A 26,985-nucleotide genomic window follows, 5' to 3' on the forward strand; every position below is an offset into this window, starting at 1 on the left:
TGTGATATGGCCAATACATCACTATTGCATTTTCGTGTCGCCTTAATTACGTCATGATAACGAGAAATATTAATATTTTGATACAAATTTGATCTCAATAAACAGAATAAAATATGAATGAATATGAAAATTCAATACTACAACAAAATCAGGTGGGGCTTAGCCCCTTTAGCCCCTAATGACACACCGCCCCTGCTGATATGTGTGCCAAGCCATGAGGGTATTGCTGGGAATGAAACCGCAATCACCTGGCAAGAACAGGACCTGAACCAGCTTGCGGCATCTCAGTAGAGTTGCCAAGAAAGCGACCAGGGACTGGACTAACAGAAATCAGAAAAAAAAGAGAACAGTTGTCCACAACTGGACCAAAGGATTTATATCAGGACCCTCTGCCAAGAGAACGAGGGGCCTGTTAAAATTAAACATAGATCACCTAAGATGGGTGGTAGGATAACGTACCGAACACTGTCACCTAAATGGGCACCTTTTCAAAGATGACTCAACTTGTGAAAAAGGTGCCTACAAGAAGACGAATCAACCACACACATCTTATGTGATTGTGAGGCTATAGCTTACTTAAGATATCGCCATCTGGGTCAGTTCTTCATGGAACCAAGTATCTTTTATGATGCCCCCAAAAATAAAGTACTACATTTCATTCGAAGTGTAGGATAAATAAACGGTTAATCCAAAGGATAAGCACAATAAATCATTGAAGGTCGCAATGCGAGCGCCGGGGTCTATGGCTGACCCTTTATACTTATACTCATGCTCATAGATGGCAGTAGTGTAAAATGAGACGTCATATATATCATCCAGTAGCATTTTGAACACACGTTTAATTCAATTGGGTTCAACTGCTTCCCGCGCGATTAGAGATGTTGCATGAAGTATTTGTGTATTTGGTATTAGTTGTTGATTCGTGCTTTTTGCTTTTGGTTTGTAGTACAGAGTTTATGGGATTGACGAGATTGACTCAGGAACCGTGAGTGGGACACTGTTGACATTGGTACGCAGAAATAAAGTACAGGTAGGTATAATGTCCTACTTAATCTGTATTTCAGCATCCTGTTGCAATTGTTTAACTTAACGTCCATGTATTTATAGGCCGTCAGTATTACAACACTTGTTTATTCACTACTTAATTTTAATTTTAGTTTAACTTTATACACTTTGACACCACATGTTTCAGCCCCAAAAGGCCATCTTCAGATGTCTTGATATGTTACAAATATTTTATTAAATTATGTTAAAACTGCTACAGTGTCTTAGTCCGTGTTAAAATCACACGTTGTAGTTCTCTTTTCAAGGTAAGACCAGATAAAATCCTTTAAAGTTTCTATTATACCCACGTTATTTTGGTGCATTTTATTTCACCTCACATGGAGTGTCATCCATTGTTCATAAATGTGTGTCTCTCCAGGGTGGTTTGTTTCGGCAGCTTGCCCCCTCACGTTCGTAGCTTACTTTCCAATTATGACTGCCTTATGCCCCTGGTTTTCATATTTTCTCCACAGCGTGTTGTGTTCTCTTTAAACTAAAATTAAAATTAAGTAGTGAATAAACAACTGTTGCAATATTGACGGACGATAAACACATGGACTGTATTCATATGTTTATGTTATAATTACATTAAGAGTAATGACGGTATGCATAACGGTCACAGAGAAGGACCGCCAGCGACAAGCACCGACCGAATAGCTCAGAGGAACGTTCTGATGTGTGTGTACCCGTTGATGGTGGATGGTGTTCATGTTCATTTATTTTAAATTCAGACAGCCAGATACAGGGCAGGTATCCGCTGTGGATACTAACCAGTCCTACTCTGAGAAACTTCATAGAGAAGTATACACAGCGCAAAGTGCCGGATGAAAATACTGTGTGCAAAAATTACGTGAAGCAGTGTTATGATCTTACAATTGAAAGCATTAGAGACAAGATTCAAGATAATTTTGTGTGGGTATCAATCGACGAACCACAAGATTGTGAGGGACAGTTCATTGCAAATTGTATAGTTGGATCCCTTAATAAGAATGAACAATCTACCCCATGTCTTCTTGTGGTAGAGCAGTTTGAAACCACAAATAGCTCCGCACTTTCCGAATCTTTTATCAATTCCATGAATTTACTATGGCCGAATGGCATTCAGTATGAGCGCATATTGCTCTTTGTGACATGCTGCAAGTTATATGATGAAAGCTGATACTGCTCTTAAAGTTATATTTCCAAATATGACACATTTGACTTGCCTTGTCCATGGGTTGCGCCGTGTTGCAGAAAGAATTTGTGCAAATTTTCCGCTTGTTGACAAGTTGGTGCCTACTGTGAAGAATGTATTTGTTAAAGCACCATACAGAAAATAATCTTTTAAAGCAGTAGCACCGAGCGTTCCACTTCTGCCAGAACCAATTTTAACACGCTGGGGCACGGGGCTGTGTGCAGCGAGTTATTATACCAAACAGTTAGGAATGTCATGAATACATTTGATTCCAAAAGTGCAGCATCAATTCAAATTGCCCAAGATGTACTAAAAAACGCAGAACTAGAAACTAATCTTTCCTATATATCTGCTCACTTCTCTCATGTTCCATCTGCCATTTCCTCACTGGAGGCAAGCAATAGCAATACTACTTTGTATAAGACGTTAAGTGTTCAAAACCACTGTTTCCAAATTGAATTTGGTTCCTGGAAGAGTTGCTGAAGTAGTAAAGGAAAAAGTACACAGCACTCTTTTAACAGAAACCAGGATATGAACAAATTTGTGAAATTGAAGAAATTTTAGCCGGTAAACGTACTGAACTGCCAAGTAAAAAATCACTAACAGTGAAGCAAATAGCGGCTTTTGTACGTGTGCCTGTGAGGTGGAAAGAAGTTTTTCCCGCTATAAAGACATCTTACAAGACAATAGGAGGCGACTAACTGTGGAAAACCTAAAACATTTAGTAAATGTGAACTACAACAGAAGAGAAGTTGAAAGTTCGGAGAGCTAAATGTGAGTACCATTGGTTTTTTAATTTGTAATGAAACATGTTGGCTTTGTTGCATGATTTGTATTTGAGTATAGCTTTTTATTGCAAGTGACTCATTCAGTGGTTACATAAAATGAACTTAAATATTGATTTGTTGGTCTTAAAATAATGTAAAATCAATTTTAATAGTTGGTATAAATTTTTATATGCATATTTTAGTGCATATTTCAGAAGTTTTTCATGCATAAATGCATATATATTTAAGGGATTATTAGGGCATAAAAATCTCGTCCCTAGTTATCAGTTACATTATGTGTGAATATGTATACTAATATATTGTCTCATGTTATTGACTACACATAGAATTTGGATTGAGCGTTGAATTTATTGAATGCTTATTACCTGTAACTTCAGATAACTGCAATACTTTCACTATTCTACACAATCTACTAATAACTACAGAACACTCGAAGTCTTCTCAGTCCACTTTGTCTTTTATATACTGGTTACTTGGTAGCAGCTTCCAACAGTAGGGTTCATCTGTACTGCTTCTGTGCATAACGGCTCTTGTCTTTGCTGGCCAACAGCTGACTGCTGGCTCTTGTCACCGCAGTGATTCTTGTTTTAGAGTTCCACGGGACTCATGACTGTCCACCCTATATAATTTTGGCACAGACTGGATAGAAGCACCACTTCCAACAGTTCCCCTGTTGTGTGCATATTTGTTGCTGGAGAAAATGTGTTAGGTCACAATACAAGTATTTTATAAATTGACAGGTCCTGCACATTCGCTGCAGTGAATGAGAAAAATCTTATATCTGAGGTTGATTGTGAATTGTACTTAAGAGACAGTTTTTATACATAGAACAGGGCTTGTGACTTTGGACATCTTTCAGGCTTCGAACATTAACTTTGCATTTTGGCAAAATGTATACATGCGGATACGCACACGCGCCCACACACACACACACACACAGCCCTCCCCCGTGTGCCACTTGCACCTGCCATTATGTGTTTAATGTGTTGTGTTAATGTGGTTTCTGGGACACAAGGATGCAAACTTTGAAAACCCTGCCTTGACTCCGGGTGTGAATTTTTAAGTTGTGTTGACAAGGAAAATAAACATTATTGAACCTGTAATGAATTTACACAACAGGATGCAACAAAACACAAGTATGCATTAATGCTCTGTGTATCCATATATGTACTTGGATAATCTGAAAATGCTGGGTAGCTGATATAAATCATATCATCTGAATTTTGTGATAGATATGATTCTTGATTGCAGTGTCATGGCTGGTGAGAGTGGACAGAAGAGTAAGCGTCACACATTAAAAACTGTTGTGGGTCAGCTGGTGGCTTTCAGTCATGTGTTTAAGTAAGTATCAAGACTGTAATATCCACTAAACTCCACCGATATTGGTAAAAAGAGTGGCGCCTTTTCTTTGCTGTAATTGCAAAATTGGGCTTTGTTTCTGTTTCTATCATCTTAGTTTTCCTAGCGTTCTCTTTCCTTCTGGCTTTCCCACCAATATCCTATATGCAGTTCTCCACTCCCCCATTCGTGCTACATGTCATACCCATCCCTCCCTCCTTGACTTGATCGTTGTAATTACATTTGACGAAGAGTACAATTTTTTTCTAGTGGGGTGGGACTAAGTCGCTTGTACTGTGGCCACTTCTGGCCTATTGCACCAGCCCCAGATGATAGGTGAGGGTGGTTGTGGTGCAATTGGTGGAATGAAGATTGGCAGGGGAAACCGAAGTACTCGGAGAAAACCTGCCCCAGCGCCACTTTGTCCACCACAAATCCCACTTGACCAGACCCTAGCTGCCGCCGTGGGAAGCCAGCGACTAACCGCTTGAGCTATGGCACAGCCAAGAGTACAAGTTATGAAGCTCCTCATTATGCAGTCAGTATTTTATATTAGAAGCAGTAGATACATAGGACACTTTACTGCACTGTGAGAGGGAGGCTAATGGTATAAACTATGATTACAGTAAAAAGTTGGTCTAGTGGAGATAATTTCTCATTTTCATTTAAGTTCTCATAAAGTTTCCAAATTTTCACTTTGCTCTTATCTTGAACTGGAAGCGTAATTGTTGCATGTGTTCAGTATGGATGGGCTATAGTTCAACTGGAATGCGTTTCCTTACTGCACAACCAGTCATGTTGCTGATGATATTTACTAAACCACAGCACCAAGAAGGCTGAGCCATGGTGCATGCGCAGTGAGCAGGAAACATTTTCTGTTCCTCCTTCTCTGTCTTCTTTCCCCCTATTCTCTTTCCTGTAGGATTGAAGGCAAAGTTGTCCCTCTGCTTGACTAATTTAGCACTGTGCCATGAAAGCATATGTGAGAGTGGATGTATGGATCCACATTTTCTTGACCTCTGCACCAGCTGGAGGTGAGTGGTCAGCTTCATGCCCCTGCCACTTTACCCCCCGGGGAAAGGTAAGTTTAGTCTCCTCAAGTATTCCACTTATCTCAAGAAAACATCTGTGGAGTTGTAAGATTTGAGGCTTTCANCGAAACGTCGGTTAACACCACATATACACGGTGCCAAATCCCAGAAGACTGCTTTCTTCATCTGTGGAGTTCTTGGTCTGTGTAGATTTCAGATAATTTGTATATGTACAGTTGATATTTCCTGCTACTCATTTCTGTTAGAGGCTGAGTAAAAAATCCCAGGGCCTAGTGCGGCTGGAAGGATTAGATCAATTTAATTTAATAATTTTCCTGGGGAGTAAAGCGCGGCTGGCACGTAAGGCTGACAACCTTACCGCCATCTTTGAGCCGATTGTGTAGATAGTGTGGGACCCTCAACATCTCACAACCGTATGGGCCTTCACAGCCTGTGCAGGGATAGATTTACTTTTTTACTTTACACTTGATATTTTTAGATTATGTGTTCTTAATTCTCAGTGAATGCATCCTGTTGTGTACCATATACTATTTCTTACTGAAAACTGTCACAACACAACACATCAATAACACTTGTAAGCAGCTCTAGAAGATACCTTTGCTACATGTTTCGGCCTTCAATAAGGCCATCATCAGGCAAATACATTAAACATTTTGTTATTGAATTGCATGTTAAATATAAGTCACAGTGCTAAACTTCCAAGTGTATACAGTGATATAAAATGATATGAGTGAATACAAATATAAATTACAATAAAAGTTAAATCTTAATTGATCGGTTACACAGTCAAAAGTGTAGTTAAAAATTGTATATGTGATGGTACTTGGAAGTTGGTAGTGGCAATCGTAATACGTGTAATGCTTATACGGACATATCATATGCACAATGGCTGATGTGGTGTTCGGAGGCCTGTTGTTATATTGTATGTTATTGCTTAATATTTGATACTACTATTTGACAGGCGACTCCATTGTGTAAATGTCCTATTTCATGGAGAGATAGATTACAACTACCAACTGTTATGTACCATCACATATACAATTTTTAACTATAATTTTGACTATGTAACTGATCAATTAAGATTTTAACTTTTATTGTAATTTATATTTGTATTCACTCATATCATTTTATATCACTGTATATACTTGGAAGTTTAGCACTGTGACTTATATTTAACATGCAATTCAATAACGAAAGGTTTAATGTATTTGCCTGATGATGGCCTTATTGAAGACCGAAACATGTAGCAAAGGTATTTTCTAGAGCTGCTTACAAGTGTTATTGATGTCTTGTGACGGTTATCAGTAAGAAATAATATGTGTTCTCAATCTCTTCCTATTATTTTTGCTTCTGTTAATGTAAATATATTTTGTGCTCATATCGGATTGTAAAGGTTTCATTTTTAAATGGAAAGTATAGAGAGGGGAGCCCCTTTGCCCGAGGTCCAGCAATAGAGTAGCTCATCCTTGTAGCTCTCTCTTGCATTTAATTTTTATGTTCTATTTGGCTCAATTTTTAAAATATTTGTAGCATCAAGCAACATTGTTACTTGTATTTCTAGCACGAAGCCACGGGTTGCATTTATGGAGTTAATGCATGATCACCAGCTGTGCCACATAGCTTTACGACAGCACCTTGCACTCTACAAGAATCTAACCATGGGGAAGTTGTACAGGGTCACACATCTTCATGCAAAGCAGATTCTGTACAGTGTAAGTTGTGTACTGCTATATTGAAAGAACATTGACAATCTTAATTACTAATCAAAGGCATTAGAAGCTCTGAAGAACAGTTAATATTATGGTGTTGTTTAAATGAAACCTGCTTGGGTATTGTCCTGGGCAAAGGGTTGGGGGCCATTAAAAGTAGTTCCTCCGAAACGTCGGTTAACACCACATATACATGGTGCCAAATCCCAGAAGACTGCTTTCTTCAATAAACATCCTGTTCACATGCGATATATAACTTTACCATACGCTGGAACAATTCTGGCAAGATAGACGTGCATCTGATAATGGCCATGTCATGCCAGAGAAGTTTGTCAAAATAATAAGTTGCATTTTAGACAGAAATATATGTATGCAGAAGAAGCATTAATGCAACAGGATGCTTATAAACAGAAGTGGGATGGAACTCATACTCATTACCATTTCTGGGTACCAGTATTGTCACAGGAGTCCAGAGCCATGTCATGCATCGTCAGCAGCTGCGGAGTTTGTCCATCTGTCACCTGATCCCATCAGCACTGGCTTTAAATTGAAATTACACCAATTTGCTTCTTGTAGGATGGTACTGCTATCCTTATATTGGAAACAACTCCTGAATCAAGTTTTATGCTGCTTCTGGATTCTGAAAGAATGCTGCCTGAGCCTGGATTTAGCACAGCTAATTACGAGGTGATTACATTTTGTGTGTTTGTCATAGCCCGTTTTATGCTTTGAGAATGACAAGTTCTGGTTCTGTTGCACATATCACTGAACATTGCTATTATGTGGGTAGAACTCATTTGTGTTCAGGAAGTTCTGGGTTCACATTTTGGTTGGAGACCATCTGTGTTGACTGGCTTTTCACAGTTGTCCTGGCAAATGCTGGGATACTACCTCAAATTAGCCCATGCCCACTTTATTCACAAATCATCCTAACATTGAGGACATAGTGTTCCTGCGAAATTGTATTGGTTTATGGGCACTACAATTGGGGGGGGGGGGCACGGTAGCATAGTCGCTTGAGGCGCTGTGCTACAAGCCAGAAGGTCACGGGNGATCAAATCTCGATGAGGTGGATTTTTCAATTGACTTAATCCTTCCAGCCACACTATGACTCAGCCTCTAACAGAAATGAGTACCAGGAATATTCCTGGGGGATAAAGGGCAGCTGGCGAATAAGACTGACAACCTCACTGCTGTAGCCAACAGCCGACGTACAGCTGCCATGACTTGCGCTCGAGCTTGGGTTCTTTTTCTCAGGATACGGGTGCTCTGGAGATGGAAGTGGAACACACTTCGGGGTTAATAAATCTGGGATCTCCAGAACACTGAATATTGCACTTTTAATTTAAAATTTTATTCAGTAGTTAATATTTGCATTGTCCTTCAAGCTAGCCGCTCCGTCCGCCCTACTCGCTACCCTACTGTTAAACCCTTCTCTCTTCTCTATCTACGTTTCAACTATTGTCCTCCTCCACTCCCTATAACCGACTGCCCTCTCTTTACCAGTCCCCCAGTTGACCTAAAAAAACGAAAAAAAATAGAAACATAAAAAGAGAAAGCCAAGGTTGAAGCCCGGCATCTGACCTACATTCGTATTTTTGGAGAAGCCCGTAAACTTTTTTAGGTCTTCAAGGCAAGCAAGACCCCTACTGGCCAGTCTCGCACATGTTCAGTTCATGGGTTTATGATACTGGGAGTAAACAGGCGACGTTAGGAACAATAGTGGCACTCTTAGCCTAAGGAGGACAATCGCTGAATTACAACTAGACGGTCCTGGGATGGTATCTCGCCGGAGGAGCATCTCTCATGGTATTAAGCAATGCATCAGTTGTTCATGCCCTTAGTTAAATAATTTTGGCGAGGAACGTACGGTTACACCGCCATCTGTGAACTGATTTTCTAGAAAATGTGGGAAGCTCAACATCTCACAACCCTATGGGCCTCCATGGCCTGTTACCTTTACCTTTTTTACCATATTCAAACTGCACTGTCAGCTGTGTAGGCAGTTACTCTTATACAATACTAATCTCATGTCCTGCAAACATCACAGAACTGCTGATTGAGCATATTTGCAATTACCGTTTTTATCTGGAGGCTATATCCCATTGTTTGCATGCTCTGCTGTTGTGACTACAGACCCACTTATCAGTATTTTGCTGTACTAGTACATAATATATTGGAACACTTTCAGGGTAAAGTTGTTGAATCCTGTGCTTCACTGGGAATTTACCAACTCCATGATGGTGTTCAGCTTTGTCTTGCTTTCCTGATGAAGCACACAGATGTTCCTGTTCCATGTGTTGGCCAGAATGTGTCTGTTTACAATGCTCATTCATGGAAAAATGAAGCTGATCACAAGCATCATATTGTTTTGTGCGGCAGAAGCTCTATTATTGTGCAGTAAGTGGAAATGATCTGTTTCATTAACCATTATGGTCTGGGAGTAGGGGATGGATACTTTCTGCCATGGAGTTTACGGCCAGATTTTATACTGGGGTACTGGTTAAATGGTGATAGTATTAAGAAGATGCAAGCTTTTTGAGCCAGACAGCACCTGCTGCTGCAGCATAGCAGGATTCATATCTCTTGCTGTTTGAGGTGTGGCCTGTGGCTGATACCGATGTGCTGTACTGCCCAGTTGAAGTCTGCTTTTGTGAGCTTCAGAATCAACCTGAGTGATAATAGTTTTGAACAAAAGTTATAGAGAAATTTGAAAATACAACATTTTATTCCACTAAGGGAAATCCATATGGGAGAACTCCCACATGAATTCCCTTATCAGGAATGAGTTTAGCAGAATAGCAAAGCTCTTTTCAGCTCTTTAATCTTATCTTTCTTGCAGTCATTTGAGAGATTATCTTTTTGTCCATTTTCTTCTGCATCAGTGCGTCTCGGTTTGGTGAGAACTAGTAAAAGCAGACTGCTTTTACCAGTTCTCACAGTCTCTTCGCTTGCAGATCTCTTATATTTTTTTTTCTACCCTGAAGATGGAGGCGATACGTTCCTCCAAAACGTCGGTTAACACCACATATACACGGTGCCAAATTCCAGAAGACTGCTTTCTTCATAGTCACCGCCATGAAAGCCTCAAATCTTACATAGTTTTTAAATTGCCCACATGTCACTGACCCATAAGTTGTATAATCCACTGATTGTTCTTGTGGAAAAATAACAAGTAATAGCTGGTCCTACCAACTTGTGTTATATTTATGACAGTTATCTGTACATGTTTTGTGTAATGATCTCTGCCTGATGATGGTAAAAACAAATAGATATTTCTTGGAATAAACTGTATTTGCAGAATAAAATTTGTGTGATAGTTATGTAGTTAAAAATGGACAAACAAACAGTATGCATCATTACAAGGGTATTGTACACTGATAGATGGTGTGCTTTGAAATTTCAGTGTTACACTAAATTAAAATCAGTGTTCTGTGATTCATGTACAAAAGCTGGAAAATTGATTACTTTGGAACACATTATTTCAGTTTGATATATAAATTTCTATAATTACTTGAAAGCAGGTGAAATCATTTCACAGTCTTATACTTGTAATTTGTTTTTCAGTGGCCAGTCACAAGAACTGACCAACAGCAACTGTATTTTAACTGATATAAACCACAGCTGCACCTATAATGATCTCTTATGGTTAAAGAAGCAGCTGGTTCAAGTTGAAGAGAAATTTAACAGTGATTTTCTTACTGAAAATGGAATACTGAGGTAAGAGCCTGTAAAGCCCTGAAGAGATTCGAGATGTTATCTGCAGCAGAACCCCCATTAAATGTTCTTATCTTAAGGTTAGGTGTTAATTTTCAATTTCAGTTATTGGATGTCGGTGATCTGTGTTAAATTTTGTGCATTTAAGATTTTCCTCAATAAAGTGCTCAGATCCACTTCCCAAACTTAAATGTGAGTTTCAGTGTATATTGAAATCATACTTTAGTGTTCCCACATGTTGTGAAATTATTTGATGAATATTTGTTCTCGTCCTAACCAAAGCCCAGTGTAAGTAATGGCAGTATAAATTTTCCAAATTTAGTGAATTTAAACTGAGTAAATAACTCACATTTAGTGTGTTTAGAAGTTTTCAGACTTCCAAAACTTGTATCTTGATTTAGTGTGATTGTGGTCAAAATACAGTTGATCCACATTTTCTGTCTGCTGGAAATTGTTACTTCACAACCATAAGCTTTGGCCGATGATGTCACATAGCGAACATGAAATCAGGAAAATATGAATGTATGAAAATGCTTACAAACAAGGAACAGTAGAAATAGACATATACAGAAAACCAACAACAACAACCGTTATTGCAATGAGCAATGCTTCATGCCATTGTGACGAACATAAAATGGCCATGTTCAGAAACTGGATACACAGATTCAGTAAACTACCACTGAGACAAGCAGACTTTAGGAACTACACAGTATCATAAACATTGCCGAAAATAGTGGATACAGCAAACAGCAAGTAATAGAACTATAATTTAGAAAAACAAAAGAAGGCACAAAGACGCCCTGAATAAAAACAAATATGGGTAACATTCACACATTTTGGAACTATAACTGGACAATCACAAACTTATCCTCACATTATTTACTGAGTGCATTGATGTTGATGATGGAATTTCGAAAATGTATTATACTATGTAGATTGTACCAACTTTGTCACTCAAATAATAAATACTGGTATTAGAAACAGTATGTAATATCTCTTCATTATCAACAATTTTGGAACTGTACAATCAAATAGCTCTATCTCAGACTCTGTCAGAATAGGATGCCTGCACATATACACTTTTTTGCTTAGAATGACCGATATTGTGACCTCCCAGAATATTGACCTTTCCTCTTAGGACATTCTGTATAATGTACATGGGACCACAGAGCAGTCAGACATCAGTCTCCCATAGTGCACTCCACATGACAAACTTGCTCACTGTATAAACATATGTCCTACTGGTAAGCATTTTCTTTATTACAAGGGGACTTCAGTAAGTAAGGGCAAATTGATTTGATAAGATTGGATGCAACCTTATGAAACTGCTACAGCATACAGAGACATCTGTAGGGCAGGTTCTGGCAGCATGCAACTGATGGAAGGAGAAGCACTGTGAGACTCATGGCTGTCCTGCCAGAAAATTGCACCAGAGAGGAGCAACATTCCGTAATAAGATTTTTGTGGTCAGAAGGAGTGAAACTGAGGGAGATTCACAGAAAAATGATTCAGCAGTGTGGAAGCTGCATGAGTCAAAGGAAAGTGTACCACTGGGTAGAAAAATTTAAGGAAAGCTGAAAATCTGTTAATGATGAACATCACTCAAGTTGCCTGTGTGCAGCCATCAGTAATGCTCTTATTGGTGAGAACAGGCAAATTTCTGTGGACACTGTTGCTACTGTGTTGAACATTAGTGTTGGATCTGCAGATGGCATCATCCACAAGTTCAAATGTTTGCCGAGTGGTAGAGCTTTCTTCACACGTTATCATGCTGAGGGTGAAGTTTTTCGTACACATAATGTCATGGAAGATGAAACCTGAGTTCATTATTATGAACCAGAATCCAAAAGACAAACCATGGCATGGCAACATACATCCGCTCCTGCCAAGAGAAGTTCAAGTCGGCACCCTCTGCCAGAAAAATTATGCTGACAATATTCTGGGATATAAATGAACAAGTTCTTGAACACTATCAGGAGGAAGGAGGGACAGTCAACAATGTAAGCAACAGCACCATATTGGAAGAGAAACTGAAGCCTGCAGTTCACAGTCATCATTGTGGACTTTTGTCCAAAGGCGTCCTCGTTCTCTATGACTATTTGTGACCACACTGCTGCTGCAACAGTTACCACCACCCAGAAACTGAAATTTGAAACCATAAGTCATCCCTTTATAATCCATACCTCGCTCTTTCTGACTGCCATGTGTTTGGCACTTTTAAGAAAGCATTACGAGGTTGAAAATTTCACAGCAACAAGGTGAAGCAGACAGTATATTTCTGGCTTCAGCAACAACAACAACAACAACAACAACAAACCCACCCCCCCGCGCTGGAATACAGGAGCTTGTTGAATGACGTGAAAAGAAGAAGGTTTTCGGTTGGCCGCGCAACCATTTATGCACCGCTTCCTGCACTACTTTGTCCATAGAAAATTGACGAATTTGTAAAGCATCTTTGAGCGGTCCAAAGAGATGATAGTCGGAAGGGGCGAGATCTGGGCTGTAGGCAGGGTGTTCCAGCACCTCGAAACCCAAATGGTTAATGGTTTCAGTGGTCTGGCTGGCCATGTGTGGGCGTGCATTGTCATGCAACAACAACGCTTTCTTTGACAATAGGCCTCGGCATTTGGTGCGAATTCCTGGCTTCAGATTGTTGACCAGCAAATCACTGTATCTTGCACTGTTGACCGTACACCCTTTTCCAGGTAGTCTTCCAGAATAGACCCTTTTGAGCCCCCCAAAAAACTGTTAGCATCACCGTTCCCACGTAAGATTGAGTCTTGAATTTCTTGTCTGACCACTTTTAAACTTCTTGATCTACTCATACATACTTCTACGCAGTAGAGCACTTTCCCCATATTGTGTTCAAAGCCTTCGATGAATTTCAGCCCCTGACACGTCTTCCAACCAGAGAAATCAGATCACTGTTCTTAGTTCCTCCTTGGTGCACACTGCTAACGGAGTGGCCATGTTTACACTGTCACAGCATCAAGGAAAATGACGTGATCAAGGTCAAACTTTGATCACGTGACCACGGTAGTACCAACTCTAAGCATGCATGCGCAGAAGGCAGTGTGTTATGGCGAAAGTATGGATAATTTCTGACTTTCCCTTGCAAAATTATTAAAATTTAATAAGTCAATATCATTGTTAAATATTCAGTTATATTTGCACAGAATAATAATATTTGTGTCATATTTAGAAAATAGTAGTGCTGCCTTCTTGTCAGTTCTTCGGTTTTCAAGTAATGGCTGTTCTGTTTATGAGAGATAACTGCCATAACTCACCTCCATCTAATGCCAAGGTCAAGAATGGTGGACCTGTACCTCCATTTCCCATGTATTCATAGCATAGTGCATAATTCACTAAGCACAGGGACAACTTTACCTTTTATCTGTAACTGCACTACGTGTGATGACACAAGTACAAGAACAGTAACTTAATTTTCAGAAAAATATCTATTGTACTATAGCAATTTTGGGGCAATGAAACAAAACATTTGCAACTATTTGAACACTTTGAAGCCTAAAATTCATTTGTGTAACATTTAGAAATTCATTTCCTGCATTAGAGAACTATATTATGTCTCCATTAGAAAGAGCAATTGGTTATTTGCGTTTCAGAGGAATAATCACTGTTGATTCTGAGAATATACAAACTACATAAATATAGTCTGTATGCAAATTGCAGAGCTTTTTAATGTTTAAGTATATGGTGCATATAGTTACCACTGTGCTTTAAAGGGTAAACTATACTGGTTGTGAGAACCAGAACTTGGGGGACAGAATATATTTATTTGCATGAAGATTTCAGTAGAATAAGTAGCTTAGTCAATGTAGCAGCTGGGCAACCAAGAAAAGAGGGTTTGATTGCCAGCGTGGACCCAGTGTGCAGACCAGCTATGGGACTACACATTCTCCTATCCAGTGGGTCTAGGGGGACTCATTCCTTGGTAAAGCAGCCAGGGCTTGAAGCTGAGCACTCACCTCCATCTGATGCTGAGGTTAAAGATGAATTGTATCTAATTAAGCACACAGTTGGCATTACCTTTAGCTTATCGACTTGACAGTGGTCTGAGAATGCATGCATATCATAAAGGAACTGAAATGTGTTCTTAGGCAGTAAAGTCATTGAGGCTGAGTCAAACGAAACTGATATAAGCAGTGTAACAGCTTTGTATCTATCTCCTTTCTCCTTAGTGAATCAGTGCCTCAATTACAACAGACTGTGCTCATTAGAACTGTGAATATCCTTTACCCATCAAAGGAAAAGGACATTAAACAGCGATCATTCAGCAGGGAGTTCCTTTTATCTCCACATCGGTGTGTTGTTTTGAAATCAGTAAGTACAATTCAAGAAGTGGCGAGGTAGAGAGAAACATAGAAATATGGGTCAGGTTATGTTTGCCAGTCTCAGACTGGTCTCCATGTATCTGCTGCATTGTGGTGTAATGTTTTGAATAATGGGAGGGGATGCTGGAGCCATTTCAAGAAACTGATTTTTAAGGTTGGCCAGGAAGGGAGAAGCATTTACTTTAGTGTTTGTGTTGACATGTGTGTGTGGAAGTCTGGTATAACAAGCATTCTTTTGTAAACTCCCAGTTTAATTATATAACTTATAGCAATCATTGTCTGTTTCAGCCAGAATACTGTCTTAGAATTTCTGCTGTAATGAGAGCTTCGTTCTCTTTTCTCGATTTTGATAAAGGATTATCTGGTCACGTTACAGGGATGCATAATGCATTTTAGAAAGTAAGAAAGAAGATTCCAAATGTTTTATTATGTTCTCCACGACATGACCTTGTTTTGCCAGTCCTAACTCTTCCATCCCCCTCTGCGATGTAGGTACAGTCTCATTTCTTGTTTGAATACTAATGGTTCAGTCCCAGGTGAGTCCATGTTGGATTATTTCCGCTGTCAGTTTTCATGCTATCAGCCATTTCTCTCATGTAACTTCTGGTGCTGATACAGCCTAAATACCAAAGGACTCAGTCTTGCCTCACTTAAGAATAAAAGAAAAGCATCTGTTGGTGCCTCATATCACTGAGGTGCTGTGTCATATATAGGTTCTTTGTTATAGCATCATAAAGAGGCTAGATGTAATTTTGTTAAAACTGCACTTCAGATAAGAACAAGCACAAAGTGTAAATACTGAAGTTAAGCCCAAGCTGTAGACCAAATAGCTGCTGTGTGCAGTCAGTTGATCATATGCTCCATACAAGTATAGATGATTCCCACTGTCATGTCTGAAGTGAGAATATTCACTGATATTGAACTGGCATGACTTGTTTTCTTTTTTACATCAAGTTCAATTTTTACAAAATGATTGACACATAGTTTAACTGTTACAGAATAATAATTCACAATAAAGAGATGTTTGTTGTTTGGTACACATATGTTTCCAGGTTTTGTAGTGCCTATAATGAGATTCCTTCTATTGCCAAATTTTTATGTTGTCTTGACATATTCTGTGAAGCAGTTTTCATGTGTTGAAAAATGACAACATTATAACCATTTAAGTTTACAAAAATTGTGATTTAAATGTGATGCATGCTTGGTATTAATCTGTTTGAGGGTTCAAATAAAAGAACTCTTCTTCACACCATAAGCATAAAAAGTCTTGTGTTTCATTGGATTTTCATTAAATCTAATATTAGTGCCTGTTGTTCATGAGTAGTATTTTGACAGTTTGGAGTAATACATTATATGGAAGCCAAAACATGGGTTGAACAGAAGTATCATATTGCAGATTTTGATTATTACATTTAGATTGTGAAGATTATTGTCTTCTGGGATGTAGAATCTTTTAGTGTGGTAGAAGTTTGCTGCTGTTTTGGAGGAATCTACTGTTTCCATTTTCAGGGTTGAAGAGTAAGCAGAGTGAGTTCACTTGTACCAAACTGCCCAGTCTTGCCTCCCAGAAGACAGTACTGTCTGTAGTCACTGCCATCAGAAGCCCAAATCCAACGTTTTCTATTGTGACATGACACCTAAACATCATAATCTTGGAATCAGAGATTTGTCACAGAGGCACCCATTAGTGTGTAATGTCAAGCACCAATCTCTGATAGCCTGTTTGAGTCTGAAAGAAGTCATGTTTCTTTATGTACCTTACCACTTGACTGCACAAATTACGTCTTATATTGTGTGAAAAGAGAAAGTCTATTTTGTAATGTCTGTAGGAAAACTTACAAGTAATGTTGGCACTAGTTTCTACTTATGGTCAACAGATGTCCTACCCTTCCTGACACAGTTCTCTGCGCATAAGCAAAAGCCATAGTGCCATGAAATTTGAACTTACAATAATGCAAGCTCCACAGAAACTGGCTGCTAGTAAACCTATTGTTTTTGTGAACTCCACAGCTGAAGAGTTAATTTGCATGGAAAATCATCAACTTGATTTTCACTTATTTTCTGATTATATTCTCATCCTACGTAAAATGACTCTTGCAGAAAAATGTCTTGATTTTGCAGTATGGTAAGTCCTATTTGCTTCCATAATCAGCACTAACTGAAAAGACTAATGCATGAGAAAGAGAACGGTGTTGTTGGATGTTACAGCCTGCAGGAATGAAGCAGCCATCATCAGAAATAAACTTGTTCATCCAAAAAGATTACTTGAATATAAATATGTGTTTGTTCATGCTATATAGTCTGAATTACAGCACCCTTCAGTAAACCATAAAGAAATGCATTAATTTTTGTTTGAGTTTTAAAATTGTAGTTTTTGATGGTGGACTTTTTCATTGTTATTTTTTTATTTTACAGAGAACTTTTGCTGGAATGTATGCAACTTTGAATGAACTGTGGAAATGGGCTGCAAACGGTTATAAGCCATTTTCACAGTCCTGGAACTTACACATTACCCATCATACAACTGGACTTGTGGGCTTCTTGTCAACAAGTGTCAGTAATGGCTACTGGACACTGAGTGATGCAACACAGAGTCTCTCTTGTGTGCCTACTGGCAGTAAGGAGGACTTGATCACCTTGCATGGAGCCATAGTGCTTTTGTTGAAGTATGCTGTTGTGAGGGAAGAATGGCAGGTGAGAGACACATGGGGATTGGCAGCTTACACAGTGCGATGGTTGACAAGGTTCCATGTTCAGTGTCTGCTTTATAACCCAAATATTCAACACATGTATTCTCCAGCTTATACATGCTTATCAGTCATTATGCATCGTCTTCTGCAGGCGCTACAATACATGTTGAACCTTGGCCTCTTTTACAAGTGCTCGCCATTGGTCGTCATCCTGTGACTTTCATCAGCAATTTTTAATGCCCATTGTCTTCAGATCTTTAGCTGAATCCAACCACCTGATAGCAGGTCTGTCTGCTCGTCCATTGAGTATGCTCTGAAAATGCCCTCTCTACTGGGACTGCACATTCCAAGTTCCTGCTTATTAAGTCCATGATTTTTCTAAGTAATTTCAGGTGTTTTCATCTGGCTACAATCATTAAAAGCATTTTAGAAGGTGGGATTGTCAATGCCATGCCCAACCCTCAACCTGGAGGACAAGGTATACTTTTTGTCTGGATTATCATGTTGGACCTATCTGGAACAGGATACCCTGCCAATAACTATGCCACCGATGGCATAGCTGTCAGGATCATATAACTGCACAAGGCCCACCATTACGTCAAGTAGGGATACGTATGGGGTGGATATTGTGCGTCTGAGCTCCCTCATTCTTGTGCCAACCATATCACATGAGCAAACAAATTGGCTCAAGTGGTAACATTTTTTACTTGTATTTTGGGGTTCCTGGTTGAACAAGAATGTCATATGAAGCAAGATATTCTGACTAGAAATATGTGTAACTAAGTAAATTGCTTCGTACAAAGAGCCGCAGTGTAAGTAGTCATCGCCGTACCCTGTTTTATGATATGTATTGTCAGCACTTCCGCGAAACGAACGGAAAGGACAAGCCAGGATTACAACCTATTATTGTATACTGTGGCCTTTGTTGAGAGCGCTTAGGGGAAAGAGAAGGAACACTTCGCTTCCATATTATTCACATTTCAGAAAACATATGAAGAAAAATTCCCTAAATTGGCCAAAAATGACAAGAAATACCCTTAAAAGCCAAAGAAATTACCTATAAAATTTACATTTCTGTAACCAGCAGCTCATATCAAAGATTTATATATTTAAGAGCATCGCATAGGATACAAGGAAAAAAAGATGACATGTCATCAAAATCTGGGCCCTGCTAATCACCAGTTGCTTCCACTAATGTTCATTTATGAAGCTACTTTCACCCTTAATGGAATCAACGCATATAACATGCATCAGTGGTCTCATGACAATCCACATGTTACTGTGAAAACAAAATTTCAGTGTCGTTTCTCTATCAGTGTGTGGTGAGATATGATCAGTGATTGGTCCATTATTTTAGATGATCATATGACAGGACATGATTACCTATACTTTCTGCAAAATGGATTACCAGAACAACTAGAGAATGATCCTTTGGCTACATGGATTGCTGTGTACTTTCCTCATGATGGAGGCCCTTCTTATTATGCCTGACTTGTGATTCAGCATTTCAGTGACACTTTCTCTAATTGATGGATCGGTCATGACAATGTTATTAACTGGCCACCAAGATTAACAGACCTAACCCCTTTAGAATTTTGTTTATAGGGTCTGATGAAGAGTGAAGTGTACAGAAGAAAAGTGGGTACATGAGACAACTGCTCGATCACTTAATGGAGTTTATCGCCCACACAAAGTAAAGTTAAGATGCATTCAGATGAGAAGCACACCATGTCCTCACATGACTGCAAACTGCATTGATGTTGGTGGTGGTGGAATTTTTGAAACTGTATAATTATGCTGGATAAACTTTATTAACTTTTCACTTGAACAATAAATACCAGTATTAGAAACAGTACGTAATATCTCTTATCAACAATTTTGGAACTGTACAGTGAAATAGCTGTGTCTCGGAAACAGTTCGGAATAGGACACATGTACATGTACACTTTTTTTTGCTTAGAATGACCGACACTGTGACCTCCAGAATATTGACCTTTCCTCCTGCAACACCCTGTGTAATAGTGGAACAGTGCTTCAAGAAATGCCTGCGATATGGGCACTTAGATACTGCCGTGATGTGTAACTTGTAAGGGTTGAAATGATAGCTTGTGGGCTTAGTACTCCTCATTGTGGGAGCTCATCGTCTCATAGATACACGCAAATATATATAGAGACAGATAGATATATAGATAGGTAAGTAGGTAGAGAGAACACCTTGGTAGACGATTTTGCAGCTCACTTTAATCTTGTCCCTAGAATTTCAGCAGTACAGGTGATGCGAGATTTGAAATTCTCACAGCAGTGACTATGATGATTAGTGTTGCCGGATGTTTCCCCACGTAGTGAAGTACAAATTTACTGACATAGTTCCGCCGCCTTTAGAGTTGAAGTGTAAGCCAACCAAGTATCAGCAAGCTTCTGCAATACTATGTGGCATAGCATCCCAGAAGGTAGTACTCTTCAGTATGGAAGTTTTCTTCACCCTTAAACTAATACCTTTCATGGGAAACATAACATCTCTTGCTTTGAATACACATATATGCCTCTTTCAGTCTAGAAATTTTTCACTTTTCAGTCCCAGAATGATCATATGTAGGTTTGGGTCAGTAGCAGCTTCTTGTGCCTTCACTCTTATAAGTATTTCACAGATCTCAAAGTTGTTCCTGTTCAGGATTATGGCCCTCTGGATGTGACATAGTTTTGTCTTGTGGATGGTTACCAACATCAGTAGGTTGGTACCTGTGTGACATATGGCAGAGTGTCACATCCTAGATAAACAGAATGTAGATACTTACTGCTGTGAGAACTTCTTCCTATTGTACTCTTGTGGTTTTCTTTTCAACATTCACACCCTTCTGATATCAAGAGCTGATACTGGCCACACACACTTCACTGCTGTGTTACAGCCAGTGGTAAACTCAGGTACAGTGGGAGCAAATGTGAAAGCAAAAGAGGGCCTAAGTCATAAACTGTGGCAACTGGCACATGAACAGTTTGAAGTGGAATGAAATTTGTGAGTTGAAAAAAATTAAATTTCTATGAAATTATAACACAGATGGTACTTTGCCATAAATACGAGTGCAATTGTGCTCACTGTGTAAAGCCCCAATTACTATTTGCATTTATTTTGTTGATATAAGCTATATTGAAAAAAAGATCTGTAACTTTAATTTGGTAGATCTTACTAAGATGTCAGTTTTCTGCTGTGTACTAATTTTTGTGCAGTGAGCCATGGTGGAGGTGATCCATGTAATCAGTTTGGGTAGTGCTTAGTGTGGAGCAATGGAAACCACTCAGTTTATTTAACTCAAATTGTTCAGTAGTTTTTGAGATGAAATGTGAGGACAGACGTAACTTTTTCATTATGCTCTCTATGCAGTTTACACAAAGATGTTTCAAAACTTAGCATCACTTATTCGCCTTATTTTTATTTGATGACTGTTTCTCTGTTACTTCTTTCAGGACCTCACCTTTGTGTACATTCACTTTGCAGTGAAGGATGCTCATGTCATACACACTGGCGGTTTGAGGCGTGAGATTGCTTACAGGTCAGTATGTATATGTGAGGCAGTGTTAGAGAGTGGTTACCGGTTTTCTTCTTCAAACATTTTCCTAGTCAGTGCTTTTATCTCCAGCAGTATTTTACTAAAATGAAGCAAAAATCCAAACTTAAATACATACCAAATGTCAGAGAAGTCTCTGATGGAGCAAACGAAACATCTGTACATGAATGAAACACTAAGATGAGTGTACATACTCTTCAAGCTGGTCAAACAGGCCAGTTCTACATCACATATATGCACTTATGGATACAAATTGGTTAAAGTGAAATTTTCTTTGAATAACATTTGCAAGAATATGTAACATATTTTTTCACATTTACATGAATGTATATGACTGCTGTTTATTGATTTTGATTTTCTTAACCTCTTAGTTCCTACATTTTTACATGCTAAGCCAATTCCCATTGGTGTTTTTATACATTTTTCATAGTTTATCATCTTCCATAGGCAGAAATTAGTGGTAGTTCATCTGCTGGCATGAGACCACCTTTGAGTGGGCCAACGGAGAAGTCTATGTTTTACTAACAATTTGCAGTACAAGCATTTCAGTGTGTAGCAGTAAAAGGATTTTAACCTTTCCAATACTAAATGTAAAGCTTTGTTTCCAATACAGTGTTAGGCAGCATCACCTGCAAGGCATAATGTTGTTGCCCAAGCATTGCTACATTACACTGTTCTGCTCTGAACCTGTTCAATATGTGACAGTGTCATTGGAAAGAAAAAATAGTATGTATGTGACCCCACAGAGAAAGCAGCTGTAGAAATCTGGTTGAGAGGCTTCCTGAGATCCTCTGGGGAGCAGATGGGAGGTGCCCATGACTTACTTGGACAGATGCCATCCTCACTGTTCATATTTTTTGGATGCAGCTCAACCTTGGTCACCTCCCCGATGCAAATCATGTATCTGGGTTTGGTGGCGAGAATTCTGGTGTTGTGTACCTGGATGCGATGCCCCAAGTTGGTACTATGGCTGACATGTTTCACTTGTCCAGATGTTCCAGACAGGTATGTTGGTGGTGACCCTTCAACCTGGTGTCAGTCAAATGCCCTGTCTGTGCAATATATACCTGACCACATTCACAGGGGATGCTATATACTCCTGGTATCTTCAGTCCTGGGTTATCCTTGACTGACCACTGACCCAACATACAGCAGGAAAGGAACCGAGTCTGGCTTACTGTTGGACTGGGAAACTTTTGGCGGAGGACTGAGAGCCCAAAAAATCCTCAAGTCACTAGCTGTTCCACCTGAAAATATCCCCCAGGAACACAATTTCCACAGGAAGGCTGTCCTGATCACAGAGCTCTAGCCCTGTGTACCGTTGTGGAAATTATGGCATGCTTGTTAGCTTGGTGGTAATGAAAAATAGAATTTAGTTGGAGGTTGTAATGGGTAGGTTTGCAGTATACCTTATGGCCTAGAGAGGCACTGCCCATAGCAATGCTTGTGACCTGATGCCACTTCCCATAAAAGTTCTTTGGAGCATGATAGCAGTGGTTACAGGGTGTATGGTAGGACAGTTGGGCTGCTTTGAAGGCAGAGTACAGCAGAAACCATAGCCACACTAGTTAGAAAAACCACAGCATTTTCCCAGCAACTTCTCTAACATCATCTCAAATAAAAATTTAAGTTAAGATGAGTTGAAATGTCAGTGTGTTCTCTGCCTAGTAAAAAACCTTTCTGACTGCTGCAGACTTTGTAAATAACATTAGCATATTACTGTTTTTGTAAGAAGCATGGGGTGCAGTTGGTCTCATTGGGAGAGTTCAGGATTTTTCTCAGTCTGATCTGTATGCAGATTTTCTTCAGCAGGTCCCCTTTTGCAGACCAGTATTTTTATTATGCTCCTATTGCCACGGGAATGGGAATCCCCTCCGTGGATGCCCCTGCACCACAAGTGGATTCTGTGCCCCTGCTTAAGTGGGTAGAGACCAAGAGACTCCAAACACACCCTGCTTGAAGGCACTAGAAACAAACCAATTGTAAGAAGTATGTTGAAGCATTCATTTTCCATTTGTAGCACAGAGTTCATAATAACATGACTAGCAAAGGTATTCATCTCCCTTATGGTCTCCATGACATGAGCTTGTATTGTATCAAATGATTGCATATTAAGAGAACTGTGCTTTATGTTGCTTCAGGTTAAAGAAGGAGACTGACGTTGGCATGGCATGTCATTCTGGAATGTGCACTAGTGAAAATGGGACTGAGTGTAAACAAAGGTTAAGAAACTTTAGTGTGGAAAATATTCTGGGATACGATTTACTGTCTAAAGAAACAGTCGTGCCAGCTAAGTATGCCTGGGTGATTGTGGTTCTTCATAAGACTACAGCAGCAAAAATCTCTTTGAATGCACCCTCCATGTGCTGTGTGCTTGTCAGATTGATGGGACCAATTCATAAGGTGAGTATATTCTGTTGTTATTTACATTGTTCTGTATTGTAGTGAGCTTTCCTGTTGCAGCAGTCAGCTCATTGTGGCTTCATGTTGACTGCATCCTCTTGCAGCTGCTCATCTGCAATCCACTGTTACCGTTAATGCTCCAACATATCTGTGAGATGGGGGGGGGGGAGAACTGCTGCGCTATGGGACATATTAAGCTGATGGTCTGGTTCATCATTTTCAAGCTTGGAAGTTATCCAGGACCTGAGCAGTGCTCAATAACCAGGGAGTTCATGAACAAGTTTGTTGATTCATGTTAGTAAGTTTTGTGGACCACTGTGGGTAAGGACAGGAATTTTAATTCTCTGTTAATTGAATGGCAGAATATTCAGAGCAAGGGGTTTAATTTTGACAAATTTTTATCAGAGATGCATCAGAGGCACACCATAGCACCATGGAACTAGGAAATATTTCAGCAGTTGTTTAAGATGGAGGAACCAACAAAATCTTGAGTTTATTGGTCACATGATTATCTGGATACATACTGATGTCTGGCAGCTAAAGAATATAGAGGTGCCCTGAGGTTCAGCTAACAAATGCGCTGGTTCCGTATTGGTGTCAGGAACATAATATATCAGCTATAGCAGTAGACTAGTTAAAATAGATTAATTATGGATTGGATGAGAAAAAACTTCCACAAAGGTTTAATTTTTCAAAATTTATATTTGAGCCTTTGGGGATACCAAGTAGTCACTCACGATATGGAGAAAGGACCAGGCTCTACAAACTTGTAAAAATTATGAATAATTTTTATGTTTTCTCATCCAGGGACGGAAATGTATCCATCATGGGGTTCTGATTTGATTCATCTTGTCACAGTTTGTGAGCTCTGATGATGGACTGCAGTAGTCTGTCTGAGAAATTGAATTCGTAAAGTCTGCATATCACAGGTAGTAATGACACTGTCCTCAGTGAGGTTGGCCGAACTACGGCTGTGTCTTTGGTGGGGATGCGTTGGGACACCTCCTCAAGGTCCCACTGGGCAACGACAGGCTTGGGGTCTTGATTAGTATGACCAACCGGGACTGGTGGCTGAGTTCCCATAAAGGGCAATGGCATTATGACTGGAGCCTCCCATGCGGCGGCATAATGACTCTTGGGTATCACTACCATGTACCCAGGACAAATGCGGGAGAGCACTCCAATGGGGGTAGCTTCGGCTATTTGAGTTGTCTCCCTAGAGTACCGATAAGGTGCCGCAAGCCTTAGGGCTCAACACTCTGAAATGGCTTTGACCAACCCATGTGGAGGGCTGGGAGTGGGTGAGCTCTGAAGCAACCTCCAGGGGCGATAATCTCGTGTAGGATGCCCTGGTCGCAACCTCATGACTAACTGGTGTTGCACTCCCATTAATCATCTGGGATACCCCTCTCCCCCTGAAGAGGCACTCTGGGTCCTGGAGGCCCGTGAGGGTTGCATTTACTACAGGACCAAACCACCTAAGCCAAGGTGTGAGGCATCATGCTGAGGGCTGCATGGCACTGGGGTGGTAATTAGCCAGTGTCTTGAACAATCCCCTCAGGGCACCAGGCAGCAACCCATTGTATTTATGCCTTCCACCCATATGGGGCGCTGTGAGTGGTGACCTTTTAAATCCTCATGACTCGTGGGACTAAAATGAATAAAGGAATAAATATGTGTATGTGCATGAAACTTGTTCTCTGACACTGAGGGAGGAACATAGACTGAGGGTGTGTGAAAACAGGGTGCTGAAGAGAATATTAGGACTGAAGAGAGATGGGGTAACAGGAGGTTGGAGAATACTGCACAATGAGCAGCTTCATAACTTCTACTGTTTGCAAAATATAACTAGAATGATCAAGTCAAGAAGAATGCGATGGATAGGTAATGTAGCATGAATGAGGGAGAAGAGGAATGCATATAGGACATTGCTGGGAAAGCCAGAAGGAAAGAGACCACAGGGAAGACCAAGGCATAGGTGGGTGGACAATATTAGAATGAATCTTTGAGAGATAGGATGGGGTGGGATGGACTGGATTGAACTGGCTCAGGATATGGACTAGTGGAGGGCTCATATGAGCATGTTACTGAACCTTTGGGTTCTATAAAATTTTTGGAAATTCTTGAGTAGCTACACATTTGGTGACTTCTGAAGAATGGGTCAGCTCCAAGAAGTTAGTCAGTTATTACTTGCCTTGTTACCTCTAGAAGCAGAGGTTGCAGTTTGTGTTGACAAAGGCTTGTAGTGCTAGTGCAAGTTAAATTGATAATGAAATTTAATTGGCCTGTCTTATATTGCTTCGTCCAACACACATTATATCTGATTTGAGTATTTTTCATCCAGTGTGACTCAAGGATGTTGTGGTTGAAATGCTGTATTTCAGACAGAGGCCTGTGGTGGTATCCAGTAAGTCCTGCATTTTTAGTATACTCTGGCATTTGGGTGCATTTATTTGGATTTGTCACTTAATTGAACCAGAACTTGGGGAACTGAATAAATTTCTGTAATATATTCCATGGTTCTTTTGGTTGAAAATTCTTTGAGCAAGATTACATTTCATCAGCACAGATTTTTGAATTGGTATTCAGTCTGCATTTGAACGGCATGTCATTGATATAAATATTTAAGAAACTCACACCTAATATGCTCCCTTGTGGGACCCCTGCCTTCATTGTTCTGAGACTAGATGCAGCATCTTGTACTACTGTAAAGTAATTTAGATTCAGAGGCAAATATGAATAAATATTATCACTGAAAGGGAAATTTTATGCAAGTTATGTGCAAAAATTTGGTTCCTATCTCACAGGAGATAACTTTGCATCTTCATTAGAAAGCCCAACTGGTTGATGCCATTCAGGGAGTTAATCACTGTTTACTGTGGGGCTCATACAAAACACATAAATGCATTATGTGGTCAAAATGGTAAGCAGTCAGGAGGACCAAGATTTGAAGTACCAGTACATTAGAGAAGAGTCTTGACTGTACTAATATTTCTCTCTGAAGGTGGCAGATGATTGTCATTCTACTCAGCACCAATNGGCCCATCAACTACCACCCCACACACAAGCCTCATGTGGACTCTCAGGTGATATCCGGAAACATACCCTCGTGAAAATTGTGAAGAGTGAACATTGCAAGGGGAAGCATCCTTCTA

General features: G+C 39.7%; 1 protein-coding gene across 1 annotated transcript in view; it reads left to right on the forward strand.

The window, feature by feature from the left end:
- Positions 1-873: 873 nt before the first annotated feature.
- Positions 874-26,985, forward strand: part of LOC111867784 — a 37,775-nt gene continuing 11,663 nt past the window's right edge. The window contains exons 1-11 of the mRNA XM_033752805.1: positions 874-1,030; positions 4,258-4,347; positions 6,958-7,108; positions 7,682-7,792; positions 9,297-9,505; positions 10,673-10,825; positions 15,022-15,163; positions 17,590-17,868; positions 21,327-21,412; positions 23,569-23,830; positions 26,835-26,916. Coding sequence (XP_033608696.1) covers positions 4,262-4,347; positions 6,958-7,108; positions 7,682-7,792; positions 9,297-9,505; positions 10,673-10,825; positions 15,022-15,163; positions 17,590-17,868; positions 21,327-21,412; positions 23,569-23,830; positions 26,835-26,916 — 1,561 coding nt within the window. The 5' untranslated portion in view covers positions 874-1,030; positions 4,258-4,261. The remainder of the gene's footprint in view (positions 1,031-4,257; positions 4,348-6,957; positions 7,109-7,681; positions 7,793-9,296; positions 9,506-10,672; positions 10,826-15,021; positions 15,164-17,589; positions 17,869-21,326; positions 21,413-23,568; positions 23,831-26,834; positions 26,917-26,985) is intronic.

Source organism: Cryptotermes secundus, unplaced genomic scaffold, assembly GCF_002891405.2.
Source record: "Cryptotermes secundus unplaced genomic scaffold, Csec_1.0 scaffold195, whole genome shotgun sequence".
NCBI classification, from domain to species: Eukaryota; Metazoa; Arthropoda; class Insecta; order Blattodea; family Kalotermitidae; genus Cryptotermes; species Cryptotermes secundus.